The sequence below is a fragment of the Capricornis sumatraensis genome, chromosome 1, assembly GCF_032405125.1.
Source record: "Capricornis sumatraensis isolate serow.1 chromosome 1, serow.2, whole genome shotgun sequence".
Classification (NCBI taxonomy): Eukaryota; Metazoa; Chordata; class Mammalia; order Artiodactyla; family Bovidae; genus Capricornis; species Capricornis sumatraensis.
The window spans coordinates 102,726,511-102,751,963 of NC_091069.1; the positions used below are offsets into that span (position 1 = coordinate 102,726,511).

Below are 25,453 nucleotides of genomic sequence, written 5' to 3' on the forward strand. Positions count from 1 at the left end.
CTCAAGCCAATGACATTGAAAACTAGGGACAGCAAAGAAACCTAAACTGAAGGAAGATCTCCACACTCACAAAAAAGTGGTAAAATGTTGATACCAGAAGAGTGTTGTAAGTCACATTTATAGGCTGTTATACTCAGAGAAACCATTACAAAAACCATGCAAAGAGTTACACTCAAAAGCACTGGAAATAAACACTGAGGCCAAGTGGGAGATGTTCTAAACATATGAGGCTGCTTCAACATTTGAAAGCAATCAATGTAATCCACCATATCAACAGACTAAAGAAGAAAAATCATATGATACATGATCTCTCATTTGATGGGGCTTCCCTTGTGGCTCAGCTGGTAAAGAATCCTGCAATGCTGGAGATCCGGTTCAATTTCTGGGTTGGGGAGATTCCCTGGAGAAGGGAAAGGCTACCCACTCCAGTATTCTGGCCTGGAAAATTCCATGGACTGTACAGTCCATGGGGTTGCAAAGAGTCAGACCCAACTGAGCGACTTTCACTGTTCCCTGTTCCCTGGTGCCTCAGTGGTAAAGAACCTGCCTGCCAATGCAGGAGATCCCTGGGTGGGCAAGATGCCCTGGAGAAGGAAATGGCAATCCACTCCAGTATTCTTGCCGCAGAAATCCCATGGACAGAGGAGCCTGGCAGGTCACAGTCCATAGGATCAAAAAGAGTTGGACACAACTTAGCAACTAAGCAACAACATATCATTTGACATAGATATAGCATTTGACAAAATCCAGTACCAGTTCACGATAGAAGCTCTCAGAAAACTGGGAATGAGGGGAACTTCCTCAACTTGACAAAGAGTATGTATGAAAAACCTACAGCTAAAATCATATTTACTGGTGAAAGATTGAATATCTTTCCCTTTTAAGACCAGGATAAAGGCAAGGATGCTCACTCTCATTACCCTTATTAAATATACTACTGGAAATTCTAGCTTTTGCAACAAGGCAAGAAAAAGAGATACAGCTAGGAAGATTGGAAAAGAAGATAAAACCATCCCAATCTGCAGATAACATATTGTATATGTGAAAATGGTAAAAAACCCACAAAATCAAAAAACCTCCTAGACCCACTAAGTGAGTTCTGTAAGGTTGTCCATTATAGGATCATCACACAAAATGTATCACATATTGCTACACTAACAATAAACATATGATAAGCTATATTAAAAAACCAATACCATTTGTAATTGTTCCAAATACAGTAAGTCCCCTATATATGAACAAGTTCTGTTCTGAGAGCCTGGAAGTGGAGCAGCCATTTGTGACCATGAGAGTGAACTCTCAGAATTCACCAATAAAAAACAAACGATCCTTATAGACTATGCACAAAGCCCACGTATGCAGACATTTAATTGAGGAGGATGTAAGGATTGCAGATGAGCACGTAAAAAGATATTCCATATTACCAGTCATTAGGGAAATGCAAGTAAAAATCACCATGTTACATGCCTATCAGAATAGTTAAAAAGTGTGTGTGTGTGTGTGTTCAGTCATGTTTGACTCTTTGCAACCCCATGGACTGTAGCCTGCCAGGCTCCTCTGTCCATGGAATTTTCCAGACAAGAACACAGGAGTGGATTGCCATTTCCTCCTCCAGGGGATCTTCCCAACACAAGAATTGAACCCACATCTCCTGCATTGGCAGGCGGATTCTTTAGTGACTGAGCCACCAAGGAAGCCCCTGAAAATAAAAAAAATATTTATGACAATCTACCAAGTTTGTTGAGCGCCGAAGAATTGATGCTTTTGAACTGTGGTGTTGGAGAAGACTCTTGAGAGTCCCTTGTACTACAAGGAGATCCAACCAGTCCATTCTGAAGGAGATCAGCCCTGGGATTTCTTTGGAAGGAATGATGCTAAAGCTGAAGCTCCAGTACTTTGGCCACCTAATGCAAAGAGTTGACTCATTGGAAAAGACTCTGATGCTGGGACGGATTGGGGGCAGGAGGAGAAGGGGACGACAGAGGATGAGATGGCTGGTTGGTATCACTGACTCGATGGACATGAGTTTGAGTGAACTCCGGGAGTTGGTGACGGACAGGGAGGCCTGGTGTGTTGCGATTCATGGGGTCGCAAAGAGTTGGACACGACTGCGTGACTGAACTGAACTAAACTGATACCAAGTTCCAGCAAGAATGTAGAGAAACTGAATCACTCAGTGATTACTGTGATAATATGAAATGGCACAGCCACTCCAGCAAATAAGTCTGGCAGCTTCTTATACAACTAAACATTCAATACTATATGAATCAACAGCTGCACTCCTGGGCTTTATCTTAAAGAAATGAAAAATTATGTTCACACAAAAATGTTTAGAACTGCTTTATTCGTAATAGCCCCAAACTAGAAACAACTCAGATGTCCATCAACAGATGAATGGTTAAACCAACTCTGGAGCATCCATATCACATGCTACTACTCTGTAATGAAGAGGACTGAAGTGTTGATACCTGTTAAAAATTTGGATGAGGCTGGGGCAAAATATGTTGAGTGAAACAAGCCAAAACCCAAAGGTTATGAGTAGTATGATTCCATTTACATAATGCTTTTGAAATGACAACATTTTAGAAATGGAGAACTTAGTAGTTCCCACTAGATGGGAAAGGGTGTTGGAGGGAAATGGGTGTTGTTATAAAACAGCAAGGTCAGGGATCTTTGTGGTGATGGAAATGTTCTGTATCTTGACTGTAGGGAGGGGGGGATATGAAAACACACGTGATAAAATCAGAGAAGTACACACACACACACGAACACATGTAAAACTGGGGCAATCTGACTAAGATTGTGGATTGCATCAATGTTAATATCCTGGTTGCAAAACTGGACTTTTTTTTTTCCAACATGTGACCGTTGCGGGTAGCTGGGTGAAGAGCAGGTATACAGGATCTCTCTGTATGATTTATCACAAGTGCACGGGAATGTACAATTACTTCAATAATAACTTCAGTTTAACAAACACAAGTTTAGGCTTCTTTTAAAATGTTATGAGGCTTTAGCTTTATTCCTCCTTTATTCCTGTTAATACATTCTTGCACTGAAGGAAAACTGGTCATGAGATTCAAACATTTTGTTTACAGATACCTGCGTGGAGCACTTTCTTTCTCTGAATCTTTTGACTTGATGGGTCCTCTGGTATTTTTGGCATTCGTGATGATTTGACATCAGCATGAGGTTTTGCACATTTTTCTGGGGTTGAAACCATGGTACAAATTTCCTTTTGATGCCTGTTTTAGATTAAAAAGTAGACAAAGATGATGAAAAAAAATGTGGGAACTTCCTGTGTTCAGTCTTTAAGGGTAGGTCTGCTAGCTACAATTAATTTTTGTCTAGGAATGTTTTTATTTTCTCTTTGTTCTGATGGGCATTTATTAAATGCTTAATTTGCTAATAGGAGGACAGTGAATTTTGATGAAGAAATCCTGACTAGTACATATTTTCAACTTCTTTCCACTTTGCTATCACAAATCCGCCTGCAATGCGGGAGACCTTGGTTCAATCCCTGGGTTGGGAAGATCCCCTGGAGAAGGGAAAGGCTACCCACTCCAATATTCTGGCCTGGAGAATTCCATGGACTGTATAGTCCATGGGGTCACAAAGAGTTGGACATGACTGATCAACTTTCACTTGGGGTTAATAATCCAGCCCTTAAAAGAGATTCTATTTTGTGTATATTCATTTAGAATCAGAGAAGGAAATGGCAAGTCACTCTAGTATTCTTGCCCAGAGAATCCCAAGGACAGAGGAGTCTGGTAGGCTACAGTCCATGGGGTCACAAAGAGACTGACACAACTGAGCAACTTTCACCTTTTCTTTCACTTCTAAGTAAAAAGATATACTCCTGTTGGGGCATTTCTTGTTTGTCATTTTTAAATTGAACTATAGTTAATTTACAGTGTTGTGTTAGTTTTAAGAGCACAAGGTGATTCAGTTTTATATATATATACATTATATATATATAAGACATATATATGTTATATATACATTATACATATATACACATACGCATATATATACATTTTTCAGATTCTTTTCCATTATAGGTTATTAAAAAATATTGAGTGTGCTATACAGTAGGTCCTTGTTGTTTACAATAGGGAAGGCCAGAATAAAGTTATTCTGTTTTATATATAATGGTGTATATCTGTTAATTCAAAACTCCTCCCCCTGTTAATCCCAAACTCCCCCCATTCCCTACTATCTCCTTTGGTAACCATAAATTTGTTTTCCATTCCTGATAGAGTATTTATATGCTGTGATACATGAATGCTATGATGTCTGAATATCTGTACAAAGTAAAATCATGTAAGATTTGACACATTTACTGAATGCTGGGGTGGTTTTGATTTTAGACATATTATTAATAGCATATAGCATGGGAAAGACCTGAAAAATCATCTATCTAAAATCCTACGACCACATCATCTTAACGAGGAAGAAACTGAGACACACAGCAATCAACAGGTGTGGAGAGAAGTTAAGGATTCACCAAGGTCACAAAGAGTGAAGTCCAGCCCTTGAGCCTCCTGCTGCTGCTGCTAAGCTGCTCAGTCGCGTCCAACTCTGTGCGACCCCATAGACGGCAGCCCACCCGGCTCCTTCGTCCCTGGGATTCTCCAGGCAAGAATACTGGAGTGGGTTGCCATTTCCTTCTTCAAAGCATGCATGCATGCTAAGTCGCTTCAGTCGTGACCCTAAGTCAAATCTTCACAACAGTGCACTCCTACTCTGCTCTGTCACCTTTGTGTGCTGTGGTGGGGGTGCGGGATATCCACATTGGGTGCAGGTGAGACATCCTTAAGGATCACACTGGATTTGAGAACCTGCATATAAGGATGAGTATGTGAGGCTTCCTTGGCAGTCCAGTGGTTAAGACTCTGCACTTCCACTGCACAGGTTTGATCCCCAGTTGGGGAACTCAAATCCCATATGTAATGCCATTTGGTATGACCAAAAAAATCAAAATTTAAAAAAGGATGAGTTTGTGGCTTCTGTAAGCCAATCATTAATTTTTTAGATTATGAGTTCCCTTTGCTTAAACAAAAATCCTAACATAATCATACTATGTGATGTTTTAAAAGAACTCTCACAGAGGCGGTCCTAAGATGGCAGAGGAATAGGATGGGGAGACCACTTTCTTCCCCACAAATTCATCAAAAGAACATTTAAACGCTGAGTAAATTCCACAAAACAACTTCTGAATGCTGGCAGAGGAACATCAGGCACCCAGAAAAGCAGCCCATTGTCTTTGAAAGGAGGTAGGAAAAAATATAAAAGACAAAAAAGGAGACAAAAGAGGTAGGGAGGGAGCTTAGTCCTGGGAAGGGAGTCTTAAAAAGAGAAGTTTCCAAACACCAGAAAACACTCTCACTGCCAAGTCTGTGGCGAGCCTGGGAAGCACAGAGGGCAACATAACTGGGAGGAAAAATAAATAAATAAATAAAACCCACAGATTATAAGCCCAACGGTAACTCCCCCAGCAGTGAAGCAGCGCAGACGCCTGCACCTGCCACTAGCAAGCGGGGGCTTGGCAGGGAGGCGCAGGCTGCTGCTTAGACTAAGGATCTGGCCTGAATGCCCCGAGGGCAATCTGAGCGAACTAACTTGGGTTAGCAAACCAGACTGTGGGAAAGCTACCACGCGAAAAGCCAGCCCTAACCTAAGACACCGCCAGGCGCGTGCACAGAACAAAGGACTGAACAGAGATAGCCGGCTGCAGACCATCCCTCTCTGGTGACAGGCAGCCAGAGCCAAAAGGGGACAATCGCAGCCCCAGAGAGACATTATCTACAAAACTGTAAGCAGGCTTCTTTGCTAACTAAGACTTATTGGGGTTCTGGACGGTCAACATCCGCTTGAGATGGTGTGCCGGTTGTACACCCAGAAAGCTGAGCGGCAGGGATGGGGGAGGCGATAACTCGCAGCGACCGTGTTCGCCAAACACCTTGTCACCTGAGCTGCTCGGACCTGGGAAGGGCACAAAACACAGGCCCAACTGAGTCTGGGCCTCTGAGGACTACCCGAGTGCCTGAACCTGAGCGGCTTAGACCTGGGAGGTGCATGCAGCCCAGGGCTCGCCTTGGACGATTCCCAGTGGAGCAACCTAGAGCCTGAGCAGTGTGGGCAGGGAGGGTACACGCGCCATGAGCAGGGGCAGGCCCAGTGTGGCTGAGGCACTGCGAACACACGCCAGTGTTATTTGTTTGCAGGGTCCCTCCCTCCCCACAGCATGACTGAACAAGTGAGCCTAAAAAAAGTGTCCACCACCGCCCTCTTTGTGTCAGGGTGGAAATCAGACACTAAAGAGACCAGCAAACAGAAGAAGCTAAAACAGAGGGAACTGACTTGGAAGTGACAGGTGCAATAGATTAAAACCCTGTCATTAGTACCGACTACATAGGAAGGGGCCTATAGAACTTGAGAAATATAAGCTGGACCAAGGAACTATCTGAAAATAAACTGACCCCGCAGTACCCACAATACCAGAGAAAGTCCTAGATATATTTTTACTATTTTTACAATCATTCTTTTTTTTTTAATTTAAAAAAAATTGTAAGCCCTCTATTACTCCTTTAATTTTCACTTTTATAACCTACTACTACTTTGCAAAAAAAAAAAGATCCAATTTTTTAAAAGCAAACTTCATATATACATATATATTTTATAATTTTTGTGACTTTTTTCCTCTTTTTTTTCTTCTTTTCTTTAATATTGTATTTTTGAAATTCCAAACTCTACCCTAGATTTTTAATCTTTGCTCTTTGGTATTTGTTATCAATTTTGTACCTTTAAGAACCCAATCTTCAGTACCCATTTTTACTTGGGAGCGAGATTACTGGCTTGACTGCTCTCCCCGCTTTGGACGCTCCTTAGGGCTTCCCTGGTGGCTCAGAGGGTAAAGTGTCTGCCTACAATGCAGGAGATGTGGGTTCAATCCCTGGGTTAGGAAGATCCCCTGGGGAAGGGAATGGCAACCGACTCCAGTACTCTTGCCTGGAAAATCCCATGGACTTAGAAATCTGGTAGGCTACAGTCCATGGGGTCGCAAGGAGTCGGACATGACTGAGCAACTTCACTTCACTTCACTTTTCTCCACCAGGTCGCCTATGTCTCCTCCCTACCCCCTCTCTTCTCTACCCAACTCTGTGAATTTCTGTGTGTTCCAGATGGTGGAGAACACTTAGGGAACTAACCACTGGCTGGCTCTGTCTCTCTCCTTTTGATACCCCTCTTTTATCTTCCTGGCCACCTCTGTCGCCTTCCTCCCTCTTCCCGTCTCTGTATAACTCCATGAACATCTCTGAGCGGTCCAGTTGTGGAGTGCACATAAGGAAGTGATTACTGGCTAGCTTGCTCTCTCCTCTTCTGATTCCACCTCATCTCATTCGGGTCACCTCTAACTCCCTCCTCCCTCTTCTCTTCTCCATGTATCTCTGTGAACCTCTCTGGGTTTCCCTCACTGTGGAGAAACTTTTCATCTTTAACCTAGATGTTTTATCAATGGTGCTGTATAGAAGGAGAAGTCTTGAGACTACTGTAAAAATAAGACTGAAAACCAGAAGCAGGAGGCTTAAGTCCAAACCCTGAGAACACCAGAGAACTCCTGACTCCAGGGAACATTAATTGATAGGAGCTCATCAAATGCCTCCATACCTACACTGAAACCAAGCACCACCCAAGGGCCAACAAGTTCCAGAGCATGACATACCATGCAAATTCCCCAGCAACACAGGAACACAGCCCTGAGCTCCAATATACAGGCTGCCCAAAGTTACTCCAAAACCACTGACATCTCATAACTCATTACTGGACACTTCATTGCACTCCAGAGAGAAGAAATCCAGCCCTACCCACCAGAACACCGACACAAGCTTTCCTAACCAAGAAACCTTGACAAGCCACCTGTACAACCCCACCCACAGCGAGGAAACTTCACTATAAAGAGAACTCCACAAACTGCCAGAATACAGAAAGACCACCCCAAACTCAGCAATATAAATGAGATGAAGAGACAGAGGAATACCCAGCAGGTAAAGGAACAGGATAAATGCCCACCAAACCAAACCAATGAGGAAGAGATAGGGAATCTACCTGATAAAGAATTCTGAATAATGATAGTGAAAATGATCCAAAATCTTGAAATCAAAATGGAATCACAGATAAATACCCTGGAGACAAGGATTGAGAAGATGCAAGAAAGGTTTAACAAGGACCTAGAAGAAGTAAAAGAGTCAATATATAATGAATAATGCAATAAATGAGATCAAAAACACTCTGGAGGCAACAAATAGTAGAATAACAGAGGCAGAAGATAGGATTAGTGAATTAGAAGATAGAATGGTAAAAATAAATGAATCAGAGAGGAAAAAAGAAAAACTAATTAAAAGAAATGAGGACAATCTCAGAGACCTTCAGGACAGTGTTAAATGCCCCAACATTCGAATCATAGGAGTCCCAGAAGAAGAAGACAAAAAGAAAGACCATGAGAAAATACTTGAGGAGCTAATAGTTGAAAACTTCCCTAAAATGGGGAAGGAAATAATCACCCAAGTCCAAGAAACCCAGAGAGTCCCAAACAGGATAAACCCAAGGCAAAACACCCCAAGAGACATATTAATCAAATTAACAAAGATCAAACACAAAGAACAAATATTAAAAGCAGCAAGGGAAAAACAACAAGTAACACACAAGGGGATTCCCATAAGGATAACAGCTGATCTGTCAATAGAATCTCTTCAGGTCAGGAGGGAACAGCACAGGACATACTTAAAGTGATGAAAGAAAATAACCTACAGCCCAGATTACTGTACCCAGCAAGGATCTCATTCAGATATGAAGGAGAAACCAAAAGCTTTACAGAGAAGCAAAGGCTGAGAGAATTCAGCACCACCAAACCAGCTCTCCAGCAAATGCTAAAGGATCTTTTCTAGACAGGAAACACAAAAAGGGTGTATAAACTTGAACCCAAAACAATAAAGTAAATGGCAACAGGATTATACTTATCAATAATTACCTTAAACATAAATGGGTTGAATACCCCAACCAAAAGACAAAGACTGGTTGAATGGATACAAAAACAAAGCCCCTATATATGTTGTCTACAAGAGACTCACCTCAAAACAGGGGACACATACAGACTGAAAGTGAAGGGCTGGGAAAAGATTTTCCATGCAAATAGAGACCAAAAGAAAGCAGGAGTAGCAATACTCATATCAGATAAAATAGACTTTAAAACAAAGGCTGTGAAGAGAGACAAAGAAGGACACTACATAATGATCAAAGCATCAATCCAAGAAGAAGATATAACAATTATAAATATATATGCACCCAACATAGGAGCACAGCAATATGTAAGACAAATGCTAACAAGTATGAAAGGGGAAATTAACAGTAACACAATAATAGTGGGAGACTTTAATACCCCACTCACATCTATGGATAGATCAACTAAACAGAAAATTAACAAGGAAACACAAACTTTAAATGATACAATACACCAGTTAGACCTAATTGATATCTATAGGACATTTCACTCCAAAACAATGAATTTCACCTTTTTCTCAAGCACACATGGAACCTTCTCCAAGATAGATCACATCCTGGGCCATAAATCTAGCCTTAGTAAATTCAAAAAAACCTGAAATCATTCCAAGCATCTTTTCTGACCACAATGCAGTAAGATTAGCTCTCAATTACAGGAGAAAAACTATTAAAAATTCCAACATATGGGGGCTGAACAACATACTGCTGAATAACCAACAAATCACAGAAGAAACAAAAAAAGAAATCAAAATACGCACAGAAATGAATGAAAATGAAAACACAACAACCCAAAACCTGTGGGACACTGTAAAAGCAATGCTAAGGGGAAAGTTCATAGCAATACAGGCATACCTCAAGAAACAAGAAAAAAGTCAAATAAATAACCTAACTCTACACCTAAAGCAACTAGAAAAGGAAGAAATTAAGAATCCCACGGTTAGGAGAAGGAAAAAAAATCTTAAAAATTAGGGCAGAAATAAATGCAAAAGAAACAAAAGAGACCATAGCAAAAATCAACAAAGCCAAAAGCTGGTTCTTCGAAAGGATAAATAAAATTGACAAACCATTAGCCAGACTCATCAAGAAACAAAGGGAGAAAAATCAAATCAATAAAATCAGAAATGAAAATGGAGAGATCACAACAGACAACACAGAAATACAAAGGATCATAAGAGACTACTATCAGCAATTATATGCCAATAAAATGGACAACATGGAAGAAACGGACAAATTCTTAGAAAAGTACAACTTTCCAAAACTGAACCAGGAAGAAATAGAAAATCTTAACAGACCCATCACAAGCACAGAAACTGAAACTGTAATCATAAATCTTCCAGCAAACAAAAGCCCAGGTCCAGACAGCTTCCCAGCTGAATTCTACCAAAAATTTAGAGAAGAGCTAAGACCTATCCTACTCAAACTCTTCCATAAAATTGCAGAAGAAGGTAAACTTCCAAACTCATTCTATGAGAGCACCATCACCCTAATATCAAAACCTGACAAAGATGCCACAAAAAAAGAAAACTATAGGCGAATATCACTGATGAACATGGATGCAAAAGTCCTTAACAAAATTCTAGCAATCAGAATCCAACAACACATTAAAAAGATCATACACCATGATCAAGTGGGCTTTATCCCAGGGATGCAAGGATTCTTCAATATCCACAAATCAATCGATGTAATACACCACATTAACAAATTGAAAAATAAAAGCCATATGATTATCTCAATAGATGCAGAGAAGGCCTTTGACAAAATTCAACATCCATTTATGATAAAAACTCTCCAGAAAGCAGGAATAGAAGGAACATACCTCAACATAATAAAAGCTGTATATGACAAACCCACAGCAAACATTATCCTCAATGGTGAAAAACTGAAAGCATTTCCCCTAAGTCAGGAACAAGACAAGGGTGCCCACTTTCACCACTACTATTCAACATAGTTTGGGAAGTTTTGGCCACAGCAATCAGAGCAGAAAAAGAAATAAAAGGAATCCAAATTGGAAAAGAAGAAGTAAAACTCTCACTACAGATGACATGATCCTCTACATAGAAAACCCGAAAGACTCCACCAGAAAATTACTAGAGCTAATCGATGAATATAGTAAAGTTGCAGGATATAAAATCAATACAGAAATCCCTTGCATTCCTATACACTAATAATGAGAAAATAGAAAGAGAAATTAAGGAAACAATTCCATTCACCATTGCAACGAAAAGAATAAAATACTTAGGAATATATCTACCTAAAGAAACTAAAGACCTATATACAGAAAACTATAAAACACTGGTGAAAGAAATCAAAGAGGACACTAATAGATGGAGAAATATACCATGTTCATGGATTGGAAGCATCAATATAGTGAAAATGAGTATACTACCCAAAGCAATCTATAGATTCATGCAATCCCTATCAAGCTACCAACGGTATTTTTCACAGAGCTAGAACAAATAATTTCACAATTTGTATGGAAATACAAAAAACCTCGAATAGCCAAAGCAGTCTTGAGAAAGAAGAATGGAACTGGAGGAATCAGCCTGCCTGACTTCAGGCTCTACTACAAAGCCACAGTCATCAAGACAGTATGGTACTGGCACAAAGACAGAAATATAGATCAATGGAACAAAATAGAAAGCCCAGAGATAAATCCACACACCTATGGACACCTTATCTTTGACAAAGGAGGCAAGAATATACAATAGAGAAAAGACAATCTCTTTAACAAGTGGTGCTGGGAAAACTGGTCAACCACTTGTAAAAGAATGAAACTAGAACATTTTCTAACACCATACACAAAATAAAACTCAAAATGGATTAAAGATCTAAATGTAAGACCAGAAACTATAAAACTCCTAGAGGAGAACATAGGCAAAACACTCTCTGACATACATCACAGCAGGATCTTCTATGACCCGCCTCCCAGAATACTGGAAATAAAAGCAAAAATAAACAAATGGGATCTAGTTAAACTTAAAAACTTCTGCACAACAGAGGAAACTATAAGCAAGGTGAAAAGACAGCCTTCGGAATGGGAGAAAATAATAGCAAATGAAGCAATTGACAAACAACTAATCTCAAAAATATACAAGCAACTCCTGGAGTTCAATTCCAGAAAAATAAACAACTCAATAAAAAAATGGGCTAAAGAACTAAACAGACATTTCTCCAAAGAAGACATACAGATGGCTAACAAACACATGAAAAGATGCTCAACATCACTCATTATCAGAGAAATGCAAATCAAGACCACAGTGAGGTACCATTTCATGCCAGTCAGAATGGCTGTGATCCAAAAGTCTACAAGCAATAAATGCTGGAGAGGGTGTGGAGAAAAGGGAACCCTCTTATACTGTTGGTGGGAATGACAACTAGTACAGCCACTATGGAGAACAGTGTGGAGATTCCTTAAAAAACGGGAAAAAGAACTGCCTCTTGACCCAGCAATCCCACTGTTGGGCATACACACTGAGGAAACCAGAATTGAAGGAGACATGTGTACCCCAATGTTCATTGCAGCACTGTTTATAATAGCCAGGACATGGAAGCAACCTAGATGTCCAACAGCAGATGAATGGATAAGAAAGCTGTGGTAGATATACACAAAGGAGTATTACTCAGCCATTAAAAAGAATACATTTGAATCAGTTCTAATGAGGTGGATGAAAGTGGAGCCTATTATCCAGAGTGAAGTAAGCCGGAAAGAAAAACACCAATACAGTATACTAATGCATATATATGGAATTTAGGAAGATGGTAAGGATAACCCTGTATGGGAGACAGCAAAAGAGACACAGATGTATAGAACAGTCTTTTGGACTCTGTGGGAGAGGGAGAGGGTGGGATGATTTGGGAGAATGGCATTGAAACATGTATAATATCATATATGAAATGAACTGCCAGTCCAGGTTCGATGCGGGATACAGGATCCTTGGGGCTGGTGCACTGAGATGACCCAGAGGGATGGTATGGGGAAGGAAGAGGGAGAGGGGTTCAGGATGGGGAACAAGTGTATACCTGTGGTGGATTCATGTTGATGTATGGCAAAACAAGTACAATACTGTAAAGTAATTAACCTCCAATTAAAATAAATAAATTTATATTTTAAAAATTTTTTAAAAAGTAAAAAAAATAAATAAATAAACTCTCACAAAGCACTGTAGAAAGAAATGGTAAAGAGATCTAGCAGAGAATCCAAGAGGACCTCTGTGATGGGGAAGTGGGTGCTTTGCCATGCTTACTTGTCTCCATCTTTTTCTGCATTGTACCACCAGTCCATGACCAATGACTCTGAGTAAAGGCCTTGCACCTTCTCTAGATCATTGCGTCCTTGCTCCATTTCCTTAATTAAAAGAGTCAGATCTTCATTCTGCCAAAATAAGTAAACACATTGCAAGATTATACGAAAGTTCAGATTCCAAACATTTCTAACAAAAAACCAAACTGTATCAGGAAAAGAAGAATCTAAAGAATGTCATGTAGTTCTTATTTATTTTTTAGACAGCCTAATTGAGGTGTGGCAGAAAATGAAGAGGAACTAAAGAGCCTTTTGATGAGAGTGAAACAGAAGAGTGAAAAAGCTGGCTTAAAATTCAACATTCAAAAAACTAACATCATGGCATCCGCTGCCATCATTCATGGCAAACAGAAGAGAAAAAAGTGGAAGCAGTGACAGATTTTCTTTTTTTGGGTTCCAAAATCATTGTGGACAGTGACTACAGTCATAAAATTAAAAGACACTTGCTCCTTGGAAGGAAAGTTATGACAAACCTAGACAGTGTATTAAAAAGCAGAGACATCATTTTGCTGACGAAAGTCCATATAGTGAAAGCTATGTTTTTTCCAGTAGTCATGTACAGATAGCTGAAGAATTGATGCTTTTGAACTGTGGTGCCGGAGAAGACTCTTTAGAGTCCCTTGGACTACAAGGACATCAAACCAATCAGTCTTAAAGGAAATTAACCCTGAATATTTATTGGAAGCGGAGAAGGCAATGGCACCCCACTCCAGTACTCTTGCCTGGAAAATCCCATGGATGGAGTAGCCTGGTAGGCTGCAGTCCATGGGGTCTCGAAGAGTCGGACACGACTAAGTAACTTCACTTTCACTTTTCACTTTCATGCATTGGAGAAGGAAATGGCAACCCACTCCAGTGTTCTTGCCTGGGGAATCCCAGAGACAGGGGAGCCTGGTGGGCTGCCGTCTATGGGGTCGCACAGAGTCGGACATGACTGAAGCTGCTTAGCACCAGCAGCAGCATTCATTGGAAGGACTGATTCCTGAATTTGAAGCTCCAATACTTTAGCCACCTGATGAGTAGGACTGACTTTGGAAAAGACCCTGATACTGGGAAAGACTGAAGGCAAGAGGAGAAGGGGCAACAGAGGATGAGGTGGTTGGATGGCATCACCGACTCAATGGACATGAGTTTGAGCAAACTCCAGGAGATAGTGAAGGACAGGGAAGTCTGGTGTGCTGCAGTCCATGGGGTTGCATGACTTAGCAACTGAACAACAACAAACTGAATGTATGTAAAATGTACCATTTGAATAGTTTTGGCATTCACACTTGTGAAATCATCTCTGCAATTGAGATAATAATTATATCCATTACCCTCTATAAAGTTTGTTTGTATCCCACTGTAGATCTGCCCTCCCTCTTAGCCCCTCTTCAAAAAACAAGCAACTATTCATCTACTTGCTGTTGCTATCAGTTTCAATTTTCTGGAATTTTACTTGACTATTTTTTCAGCAGGTCTATATTTGTTTTCAGCAAAATACCCATGAAGTTTACTATTTTAACCATTTTTAAAGTGTGTACACCTCAGTGGCATTAAGAACATCTACGATATTGTGCAACCATCACTATTATCTAGTTCAAGAACTTTTTTAATCACCCAACTGGAAACCCATACCTACTTTAAATTAATTTTTATTAGAGTATAGTTGCTTTATGGAATTTTATTTAAATGGAATCATACAGTATATCATCTTTTTGTGTCTAGTTTACTTTCATAATTATTCTGAGATTCACCCATGATATAGCATGAATCAATAGTACATTCATTTCTAGGGCTGAGTGGTACTCTATTTTATACCAAATCCAAAATTTAGTCACCTGTAGATGGACATTTGAGTTTCCAGGTTTGAGCTATGATAAATACTAAAGCTATTGTGCACAAGTCTTCATATGAACATCTGCTTTCATTTCTCTTGGGTCAATGAATAAGATCACATGGGTGGTGATGTTGAACTTTTCAAGAAATGACCAAACTGTTTTCCAAAATGATTGCACTAGTTTACATTCCCATTCGTAATATATGAGAGTTCTAGTTCCTCCACATCCTTGTAAAAACTTGATAAGGTCAGTTGCCTTAATTTTAGCCATTTTAATAGCTGTGTAATGGTATTTCATTATGGTTAATTTGTGTTTCCCTAATGATTAATGATATTAAGCATCCTTTCATGATCTTGTTTGGAATGCATATATCTTCTTTGGTAGGGTGTCTGTCCAAATCTCTTGTCCATTTTTTGTTTCCTTGAGTGTTGAGAAATCTTAATATATTCTGGATACAAGACAATGAATACAATTTGAAAACATTTTCTCCCAGTCTACAACTTGTCTTTTAGTTATCTTAGCATTGTTTTGGAGAAGGAAATGGCAACCCACTCTGGTGTTCTTGCCTGGAGAATCCCAGGGACGGGGGAGCCTGGTGGGCTGCTGTCTATGGGGTCACACAGAGTTGGACACAACTGAAGTGACTTAGCAGCAGCAGCAGCATTGTTTTTTAAAGAGAAATTTTTAATTTTGATTAAATCAAATATATTGAGTTGCTTTATATGGACTATGTTTTTGATATCCTAATAAAATTTTTTTTGGTCTAAGACAATGTCTCAAAGGGTTTTTCATATGTTCTCTTCTATGAGGGGAAAAAACCTAGGTTTTACATTTAGATCCATGTATCATTTTGAGTTAATTTTTTATTACAGTGTGATGTATGGAGCAAAGTGTGTCTATTTTATCCAACTGTTCCAACATTTGTTGGAGGAAAAAAAAATACACTTTCTCCACTGAATTGCCTTTGGATCTCTGTTGAAAATCAGTTATCCACATATGTGTTAGTCTATTTCTGGTTTTGCTATTCTGTTCTGTTGATCTATAAATCTGTCTTTACACTAATACCACCCTGTCTTAATGACTATAGCTTTATACATCTTGAGATCAAGTAGTATTAGTCTTTCAACTTTGATTTTCTTTTTCAAAGCATTTTGGCTATTTGAAATCTTCTGAATTTCCATGGAATTAGTTTGTCAACTTTTACTAAAAAGCCTGCTGAAATTTTGATTAGGAATGTGTTAAGTCTATTTTTTTCCTCTCTTAGTATTCTTTTTTCATATAAATTAATGTCCTAGAAAAATTAAAATGAAAACACTAAATACAGTACTGCACATGGCAACCTCTGTTATATGCCCTATTATAGCACTGAAGAGGGTCATATACACATGGAATACACATGGAAGGACTGAAGGAGACAAGAAGATGGCAGAACAGCAACTTGAGAACCACTACCAGTCCATTCTGAAGGAGATCAGCCCTGGGATTTCTTTGGAAGGAATGATGCTGAAGCTGAAACTCCAGTACTTTGGCCACCTCATGCGAAGAGTTGACTCATTGGAAAAGACTCTGATGCTGGGAGGGATTGGGGGCAGGAGGAGAAGGGGACAACAGAGGATGAGATGGCTGGATGGCATCACTGACTCAATGGACGTGAGTCTGAGTGAACTCTGGGAGTTGGTGATGGACAGGGAGGCCTGGTGTGCTGCTATTCATGGGGTCGCAAAGAGTCAAACATGACTGACTGAACTGACTGACTGACTGACTGACTCTGTCTGTGCATGTCAACTACAGATTGAAAGGTAAAGGAACGACTACACAAATACAAGAGATACAATTCAGATTTTCTTTTTGAGAATGCACATTCTAACACTGTGATGTCTTCTAACCCATAAACAACATACAACCCTCCATGTTTTATAGTTTTCAGTGACAGGCCTTTCACACACTTTGACAAATCTGTCACTACATGTTTCATATTTTTGATGAGATTGTAAATGATAATTTTTATTTCAATGTTTGTTATTTGCTAATATGACAACATTTTTGTATGTTATATGTTGACCTTATAAGACACTACAATCTTGCTAACTTCTATTATTAGTTCCAGTAGCATTTTTGTATATTCCATTGGATGTTGAATGAAAATATAGTTTAATTTTATTCTATTTCAGAAGGTTTTTCTGTATATCTACTACATAATATATATACCTAAGTATTTCATTTTGGATGAAATACTAAATTTCAATATTTAATTTTGAATTCTGTATGTTTATTTTTACTTTATGAAAATGTGATTGAATTTTGTGTGCTGATCTTATAACCAGTGACCTTGCTGAACTCAGTTAATAGTTCTAGGAGTTTTTTGGTAGCTCCCTTGGACTTTTATTTGTTACTTGCAAATAGGGACAGGTATATTTCTTCCTTTCTAATCTGTATACCTTTTATTTATTTTCTTGCCTTGTTGTCTTGGTAGAGCTTCCAGTAGTATGTTGAACGTGACTGGGAAGAGTGGATGCAGCTAAATTCCCTGGAAATGGATTGACCCTTTCACATTTTGCATTTATGATTTTCTAGACAGAAGTAGAGTAGCATTTGGCTGTTCCCACTATTGAGGCAAGATCTTCCTTTAAACTTTACCCAATACCCACTGAATTATGAGGTTTTCTAGTCTAGGTGATGGGAGTGGGCATTGCCCTCTGATGAGCTCATAGTACTAGTCTGTCTGATTCTTTTGAGTGAGTCATTTCCAGACTCTGGTATTAATAGTTTCTCACATGTAAGCATTGATCAGTGTTCTGGCTTGTCCTGGATTTAAAGTCACTCCTTAGAACAGACAATAAGACACACGTTCTCTAGAGGGGCACACTTGACATGCACATCTTCTGGCCAAAATTGGAGGATTAGGGCATAGAATTTTATTTACTTTCTTGTATTAGCTCATTACAATGAATTGTTTCATCAGATGGTCACATGGTTATACAGCCTGATGAGTCAGAAGACAACTGCCTAGCAAGTGAATTTTTTGAAACTTTCCCACAAATATGTGCAAACAGGCAGTGGTTAACAAACCTTATGTATGGACCCCCAGGGTGTTTGTTCCTAAAGTTTGGCAAAATGTTGATAATTGTTAAATTTGACTGATAGGTACATGGTCTCTCTATATATACTCTTCTACTTTTGCATTTGTTTGTAACATTCCATAATAAAAAGCTTAGAAGAAAAATGGAATCTATTAGGATTCCTGGGCCTCTGTGCCTGGAGCCTGATTTGGTAGCTTGGTAGTGGAACTCGAGAATCTGAATTTTCACAGGTGCCCTAGCTCAGGTGGTCCTTAGGCCACCACAGTTTGCAGGACACTAGCTGTTAGGTGATTAATTTTCTCAACTTAGTTGTCCTTTTGGTTGCTGTTCTCCCCATCATTGTCCACAGATCTCCAACCATTAGTGCTCAAGTAAGTGAATACTCTCTGCTCGGCTCATGAAGCTCTTACCTGAACAGCCTCTGGAGTACAGGGGTCCTTCCAGCCAAAATTATAAGAATGAAACTCTCCTCCAGTCAAAGAAGCAAGGTCTTTCAAAAATCCATCTGCAATCTCATCATTGTAGCAGAAGGAGATGGTGTAAATAGGAATTTTCTGAAAAACTTTGACCTGGTCCATAACCATTTCAGGTGACTGAAATGATACATTTTCAGGGAAAAGAAGGGAGATAGAGAGGAAGAGACAAAAAAACAAAAAAACAAAAACGTGAAAGTCCCTAGTATTTGTTCTAGATAGTGAAGTTCTCTATTAGTAATTCCTTATACAGTGGAGAGTGACTTCTTGGAAAGGTGTCAATCCAATTCGACTGACAAAGTAAACTGCCAGGTGGTGAGAGTACGAAGACCAGTGACTCAACGCATGCCCTCTGAGGGCTCACAGTTCTGACTAATCCAATTACTCGATTTTAGTGCACCTGGAATCTATGCTTTTAAAGGGTTGGACCTGGTGGCTCAGATAGTAAACAATCTGCCTGCAATGTGGGAGACCCAGATTCGATCCCTGGGTTGGGAAGATACCCTGGAGAAGAGAATGGTTACCCACTCCAGTATTCTTGTGGGGAGAATTCCATGGACAGAGAGCCCGGCAAGCTATAGTCCATGGGGTTGTAAAGAGTTGGACACGACTGAGCAAATAACACATATATACACATAATTTTGAGCAGGGCTTTCCAGATGGTGTTAATGGTAAAGAACTTGCTTGCCAGTGCAGGAGACATAAGAAACTCGAGTTCAGTCCTTGGGTCAGGAAGATACCCTGGAGGAGGGCATGGCAACCCACTCACTCCAGTATTCTTGCCTGGAGAATCCCATGGAGCCTGGCAGGCTACAGTCCATGGGGTCACAAAGAGTCGGACACGACTAAAGTGACTTAGCACACACGCATGCACATACTTCTGGACACTTAAAGTACTGAGTCATGGGTAAGACATCCTGGATACTGGGATTCTACAGAATGAGGCCACAGAATCTTGGAGTGGCTTCCAAAGCTTCTACTCCTAAAAAGCAATGTCCAGCTTTAGATACCAGAGAAGGCAATGGCAACCCACTCCAGTACTCTTGCCTGGAAAATCCCATGGACGGAGGAGCCTGGTAGGCTGCAGTCCATGCGGTCGCTAGGAGTTGGACACGACTGAGTAACTTCACTTTGACTTTTCATTTTCATGCATTGGAGAAGGAAATGGCAACCCACTCCAGTGTTCTTGCCTGGAGAATCCCAAGGACGGGGGAGCCTGGTGGGCTGCCATCTATGGGGTCGCACAGAGTTGGACTTGACTGAAGTGACTTAGCAGCAGCAGCAGCAGCAGCTTTAGATACCTCAGAGTGAAAAAAAAGTGCTATCTCAGAGTGAAAAAAGAGACATTTATTTAGGGTCCTTTCATGTTCTGAGCACTCTGCTGGGGACATAATACCCCAGTTAACCCTCTTGTGACAGGGTTTTGGAAAGATTACTAGTTTCCCAACTCTCCTTTTTACTGTCAGAGACCTGGTTTTCTTTTCAAGACAGCAACAGACTCAGCTAAAAACAAACATACAAACATAACAAAACACACATGAAAACTCATCTTCTGACACTTTTTTTTTTTTTGCACTTAGGAGTGACCACGTGACCCAGGTCTGTCCATTGAAGTTTCAAGGGAAAGTTTTCTTTTGCTAATAAAATAGACAAAGACTTAACAAAAAAAGCTAATGTCCTTCCCTTTTCCACCCCTGCCTACTGGAAAATGGACACTCTGCTTAGGCATGAAGCAGCTGTTTTGTAACCATGAGGGTGGATGTCAAACACAAAGATCAGGTGAAGCATGAAGATTACAAGAAGCCTGTTTTCTTGGAGATATCCTTGAGTAGCTGTATAACCTAGACTACCTACCACCAGGCTTCTTCTTCATAGGAATATAAATCTCTCCATTTCAGTTATCATTTGTCTGCTCTTCTGCTTTTTTCTCAAAGTAATATGAAATCCTAATTGGCACAGTAGGTATGGATTCCACTTAAAGATGGAGAAATTGAGGCTCAGAAGGACTAAGCTTCCTAGGGTCATCAATCTCTTAAATGGTACGACTAGTTTCAAAGACAGATTTTAGTACTTGAAGCAATATCAGATTATTTGTTTTCCCCTGCTTGCACTAAAGACTGCCACTTGGCAAGAATCGACTCTGTAAACATTACCAGACACACGGGGAAGGTGAACTGATGATTTGCCCTGCTGCCGCTCCACCAGCACCACCACACCCCAGTCAGCGCCCTCAGAAGCTGCCTCTGGTTGTCCTGCCCTCACTGCTTCTGTATTTCTCAGTCCCTCTTTGACTGATTCAACTTGCTGGCTCCTTTAGCCAGTTTCCACTCTCTACCCCCAATTCCTATTCTTTGACTATGAACCCTTCCAAAATGTTTCCTATGAACCCCGGGGAGGTGGGGTGATGAGGGAGGAGGCCTCTGGACTCAACACCTGCTGGCCTTCAGCAGCTCACATGCTGCTCAGGGAGGCGCCAGTTGAGTGGTCCCCTGGTGTCCGGTCTCATTCCAGCCACTACATACACATGACTTTGGTCTCTGTATTTGGTTCCAGTCTTGAGCCTGCCCTTGCCCATAAGCCAGACTGAGTGCCTAACACACACTGCCCATAAGCCCACCCCACTTCGCCTCCTCTCTTCTTTTCTCCTCTCCTCTCTGCCCATCAGCTGGTTCTGAAACAAACAGCAACCTAACCTAGCTGAGGGCTGACCCCATCTGTCTTGTCAACTTCAGTTCAGTTCAGTTCAGTAGCTCAGTCCTGTCCGACTCTGCGACCCCATGAATCGCAGCACGCCAGGCCTCCCTGTCCATCACCAACTCCTGGAGTTCACTCAAACTCACATCCATCGAGTCGGTGATGCCATCCAGCCATCTCATCCTCTGTCGTCCCCTTCTCCTCCTGCCCCCAATCCCTCTCAGCATCAGAGTCTTTTCCAATGAGTCAACTCTTCACATGAGGTGGTCAAAGTATTGGAGTTTCAGCTTTAGCATCAGTCCTTCCAATGAACACCCAGGACTGATCTCCTTTAGGATGGACTGGTTGGATCTCCTTGCAGTCCAAGGGACTCTCAAGAGTCTTCTCCAACACCACAGTTCAAGAGCATCAATTCTTTGGCGCTCAGCTTTCTTCACAGTCCAACTCTCACATCCATACATGACCACAGGAAAAATCATAGCCTTGACTAGACGGACCTTAGTCGGCAAAGTAATGTCTCTGCTTTTGAATATACTATCTAGGTTGGTCAAAACTTTCCTTCCAAGGAGTAAGCGTCTTTTAATTTCATGGCTGCAATCACCATCTGCAGTGATTTTAGAGCCCCCCAAAAATAAAGTCTGACACTGTTTCCACTGTTTCCCCATCTATTTCCCATGAAGTGATGGGACCAGATGCCATGATCTTCGTTTTCTGAATGTTGAGCTTTAAGCCAACTTTTTCACTCTCCTCTTTCACTTACATCGAGAGGCTTTTTAGTTCCTCTTCACTTTCTGCCATAAGGGTGGTGTCATCTGCATATCTGCTGCTGCTGCTGCTAAGTCACTTCAGTCGTGTCCGACTCTGTGCGACCCCACAGACGGCAGCCCACCACGCTCCCCCATCCCTGGGATTCCCCAGGCAAGAACACTGGAGTGGGCTGCCATTTCCTTCTTCGATGCATGAAAGTGAAAGTGAAGTTGCTCAGTCGTGTCCGACTCTTCACAACCCCATGGACTGCAGCCTACCAGGCTCCTCCATCCATGGGATTTGCCAGGCAAGAGTATTGGAGTGGTTGCCATTGCTGCATATCTGAGGTTATTGATATTTCTCCTGGCAATCTTAATTCCAGCTTGTGCTTCTTTCAGCCCAGCGTTTCTCATGATGTACTCTGCATATAAGTTAAATAAGCAGGGTGACAATATACAGCCTTGATGTACTCCTTTTCCTATTTGGAACCAGTCTGTTGTTCCATGTCCAGTTCTAACCGTTGTTTCCTGACCTGCATATAGGTTTCCCAAGAGGCAGGTCAGATGGTCAACTTCAAGGACAGAGCAAATCTCTCTCTTCTGCCTGCCTCTCCTTTGACCTAGCTTCCATTGTGAGCACTTACCATGGGCCAGGCATTAACAGCTCTGCCATGGTCTCTCCCTGCATCCCCTCTACAACCCACTGAGGGAGGTACGATCATTATCCTCATTTCTTACCAAGACTTGTCGCCACCGGCCCTCATGCCTATTTACCAGACTGGAGATACCAGACCTAAATTCTGTTAATTTGATAAGATAGGTTTTAGCTAGAAATTGCTCTTATATTGGAGCTTGCCAGGTGGCTCAATGCTAAAGAATCTGCCTGCCAAGCAGGAGATGAGGGTTCAATCCCTGGGTGAGGAAGATGACCTGGGAAAGGAAATGACAACCCATTCCAGTATTCTTGCTTGGAGAATCCCATGGACAGAGTCTGGCAGGCTATAGTTCATGGGGTTGCAAAAAAGAGTTGGACATGACTAAGAAACTAAACAACAACAATCTCTATATTGACTTCCAGCTGAGATATTTGGGGAGGGACATTAATGTTGATTTAGTGCTGACATTGTGGGTAGCATTTTCATTTTTATACATTACCTGACATCACTTCATAGATTTATTTGCTCACTGTCTGCATGCTAAATCACTTTAGTCATGTCCAACTCTGCGACCCCATGGACTGTAGCCCGCCAGGCTCCTCTGTGGAGTGGGTTGCCATGCCCTCCTCCAGGGGATCTTCCCAACCCAGGGATTGAGTCTGCATCTCTTACGTCTCCTGCACTGGCAGGTGGGTTCTTTACCACTAGTGCTACCTGGGAAGCGCGAAAAGCTTTGAGTTACTATCTATCTCCACATAAAACAGAAGCTTTGCTGAAGGCAGGCACCTGGTCTGTCTTGCTCTCCACCATATCCCAGATTGATAACAGTACCTGGCTCATAAAAAGTGCTCAGGAAATATCCATGGAATGCACTCACAAGAACATCATAGCAAGTCTGTAAGAAAGGAGCATTAGCTCTAAGTCACGGATAAGGAAACTCACTTTGGGGACACTTGCCCAAGGTCATTCAGATAGGCCGTGCTGGTGATGAGCTCTAACCCAGGTCTCTGGATTTAAAGCGACTTATTTCCATCAGTCCTGACATCCCAAGAGAGCACGAGCATGAGAAAGTCCGCTACATGTATTGTTGTGAGCCCCGACCTGCACACATCCCCAGGTAATGTTTGCTAAACTGGCACGAGGTTCCAGAGCCCAGCGAGGTGGTAGAGAGCTAGGCAGAGGGCAGGGCTGCATCTTGACTGCAGAAGCAGCTCAATCTCTGCCAGGGAAGATAACATTCCTGTCCTCCTGCCTGCCACCCGCAGACCCCAGGGATTCTCCTCCGCTGGTGGGTGTCCTCATAGCTTTGACAAGAAGACGTCCCCCTGCAGCCTGACTCACCCCGACTCTTCTCAGATGCTAAGCAGAGCTACTGCAGTAGCTCAGACGGAAGGGCTTTGAATGTGGAGGTCACTCCCTGTGTAATGCCCATATAACTCTTTAATCAATTCCCTTCAAAGGCCTTGTTGGTCCCTAAGATGAGATCCCTAAGATGAGGCCAAGCTGCACACCTGAGACATTCGCCCTGGTGCCTTGTCCCTGAGTCTAAACAGGTGTGTGGCCAGATGTCCCTTTCACCACAAAGGTCACCTTGGGGTGACAAGAAAGGCAGGAATGGTTCTCTCATAGTCTGAAGGAGGTTTGTTTGTACAGGGGCAGTGCCCTGGGCCTTCCCCTGCCCCTACCTCTCATATAACCCACGTGGGTCCTTATTATACATATGTTTTTGTTTAAAATGGTGCAGTTAACTTCCTCACGTCCATTTTCTCGAATTTTGTGAGAGTGAGGCCCTAACTTCAAAGAAATCCCCAAACAATCACAGCCAAATGAGCTTGGCTTCTCTAGCAGAGGCCCCGCAGTGTCTGCTCACATCCATAGATACCCAGCAAAGGACACCTAGTGACCCCCGTTTCATGAAAACTAGTATTACTAGAACCCTTTGAACTTGATTAAAGACTTGGGTTCCATATAATTCTGCCCTGGACATTTAATAAACAAGCAGTACAGTGATGTCCATGGAATTGAATCCTGAATAGCATCTCTGTGTGTTCTTCCAAGTAGAAAATTGTGCTGAATACTGGGAATAATAACATTGGTCTTACCTATTTAGGTCCTACACAGTCAGTGAAAATTAAAAAACAAATGGAGATTGAGTGCTACATTTTAATGTCCTCTACATAGAACATGAATATCAAATATCCTCTTTTTTGAGAGAATCTGAGGGGCAAGACAAACTAAATAGACTGCAGATGGGGAAAAGGCAGAGAAGAATATGAAATGCCTGAATGAGAGTTTATAAATCACTTTTTTAGTAATCTGCATATTCCTAATTCCAGCTCATCCATATCCCTAGTTTCTTATCATTAACTGGACCACAGACCCTCTGAGAATCCAGGGAAAGCTACTGACCTTCTCCCCAGAGGAATGTATTTAAATATAATTTAAATATATTTTTTGGAGATTCCAATTTAAATATACTTCTGGGAGATCTGAGATCCTCATAAGTCTGAGATGAGCTCCAGTCTAAGTATTGTTCTTAACACATTGTTGGTATAGTGTTACTTGGTAAATCCTTTTCAAGGGCTGTTTGGTGGGATCTATCAAAATATATATCTTTTTACTGAGAA

At 41.2% G+C, this 25,453-nt stretch overlaps 1 protein-coding gene across 1 annotated transcript in view; it reads right to left on the bottom strand.

Annotated features, from left to right (window-relative positions):
- The window catches only part of VWA3B (von Willebrand factor A domain containing 3B), a 201,729-nt gene that overhangs the window by 92,052 nt on the left and 84,224 nt on the right, over positions 1-25,453 (bottom strand). Inside the window, 3 exon segments of the mRNA XM_068967369.1 lie at positions 3,100-3,242; positions 13,302-13,429; positions 18,668-18,850. Coding sequence (XP_068823470.1) covers positions 3,100-3,242; positions 13,302-13,429; positions 18,668-18,850 — 454 coding nt within the window.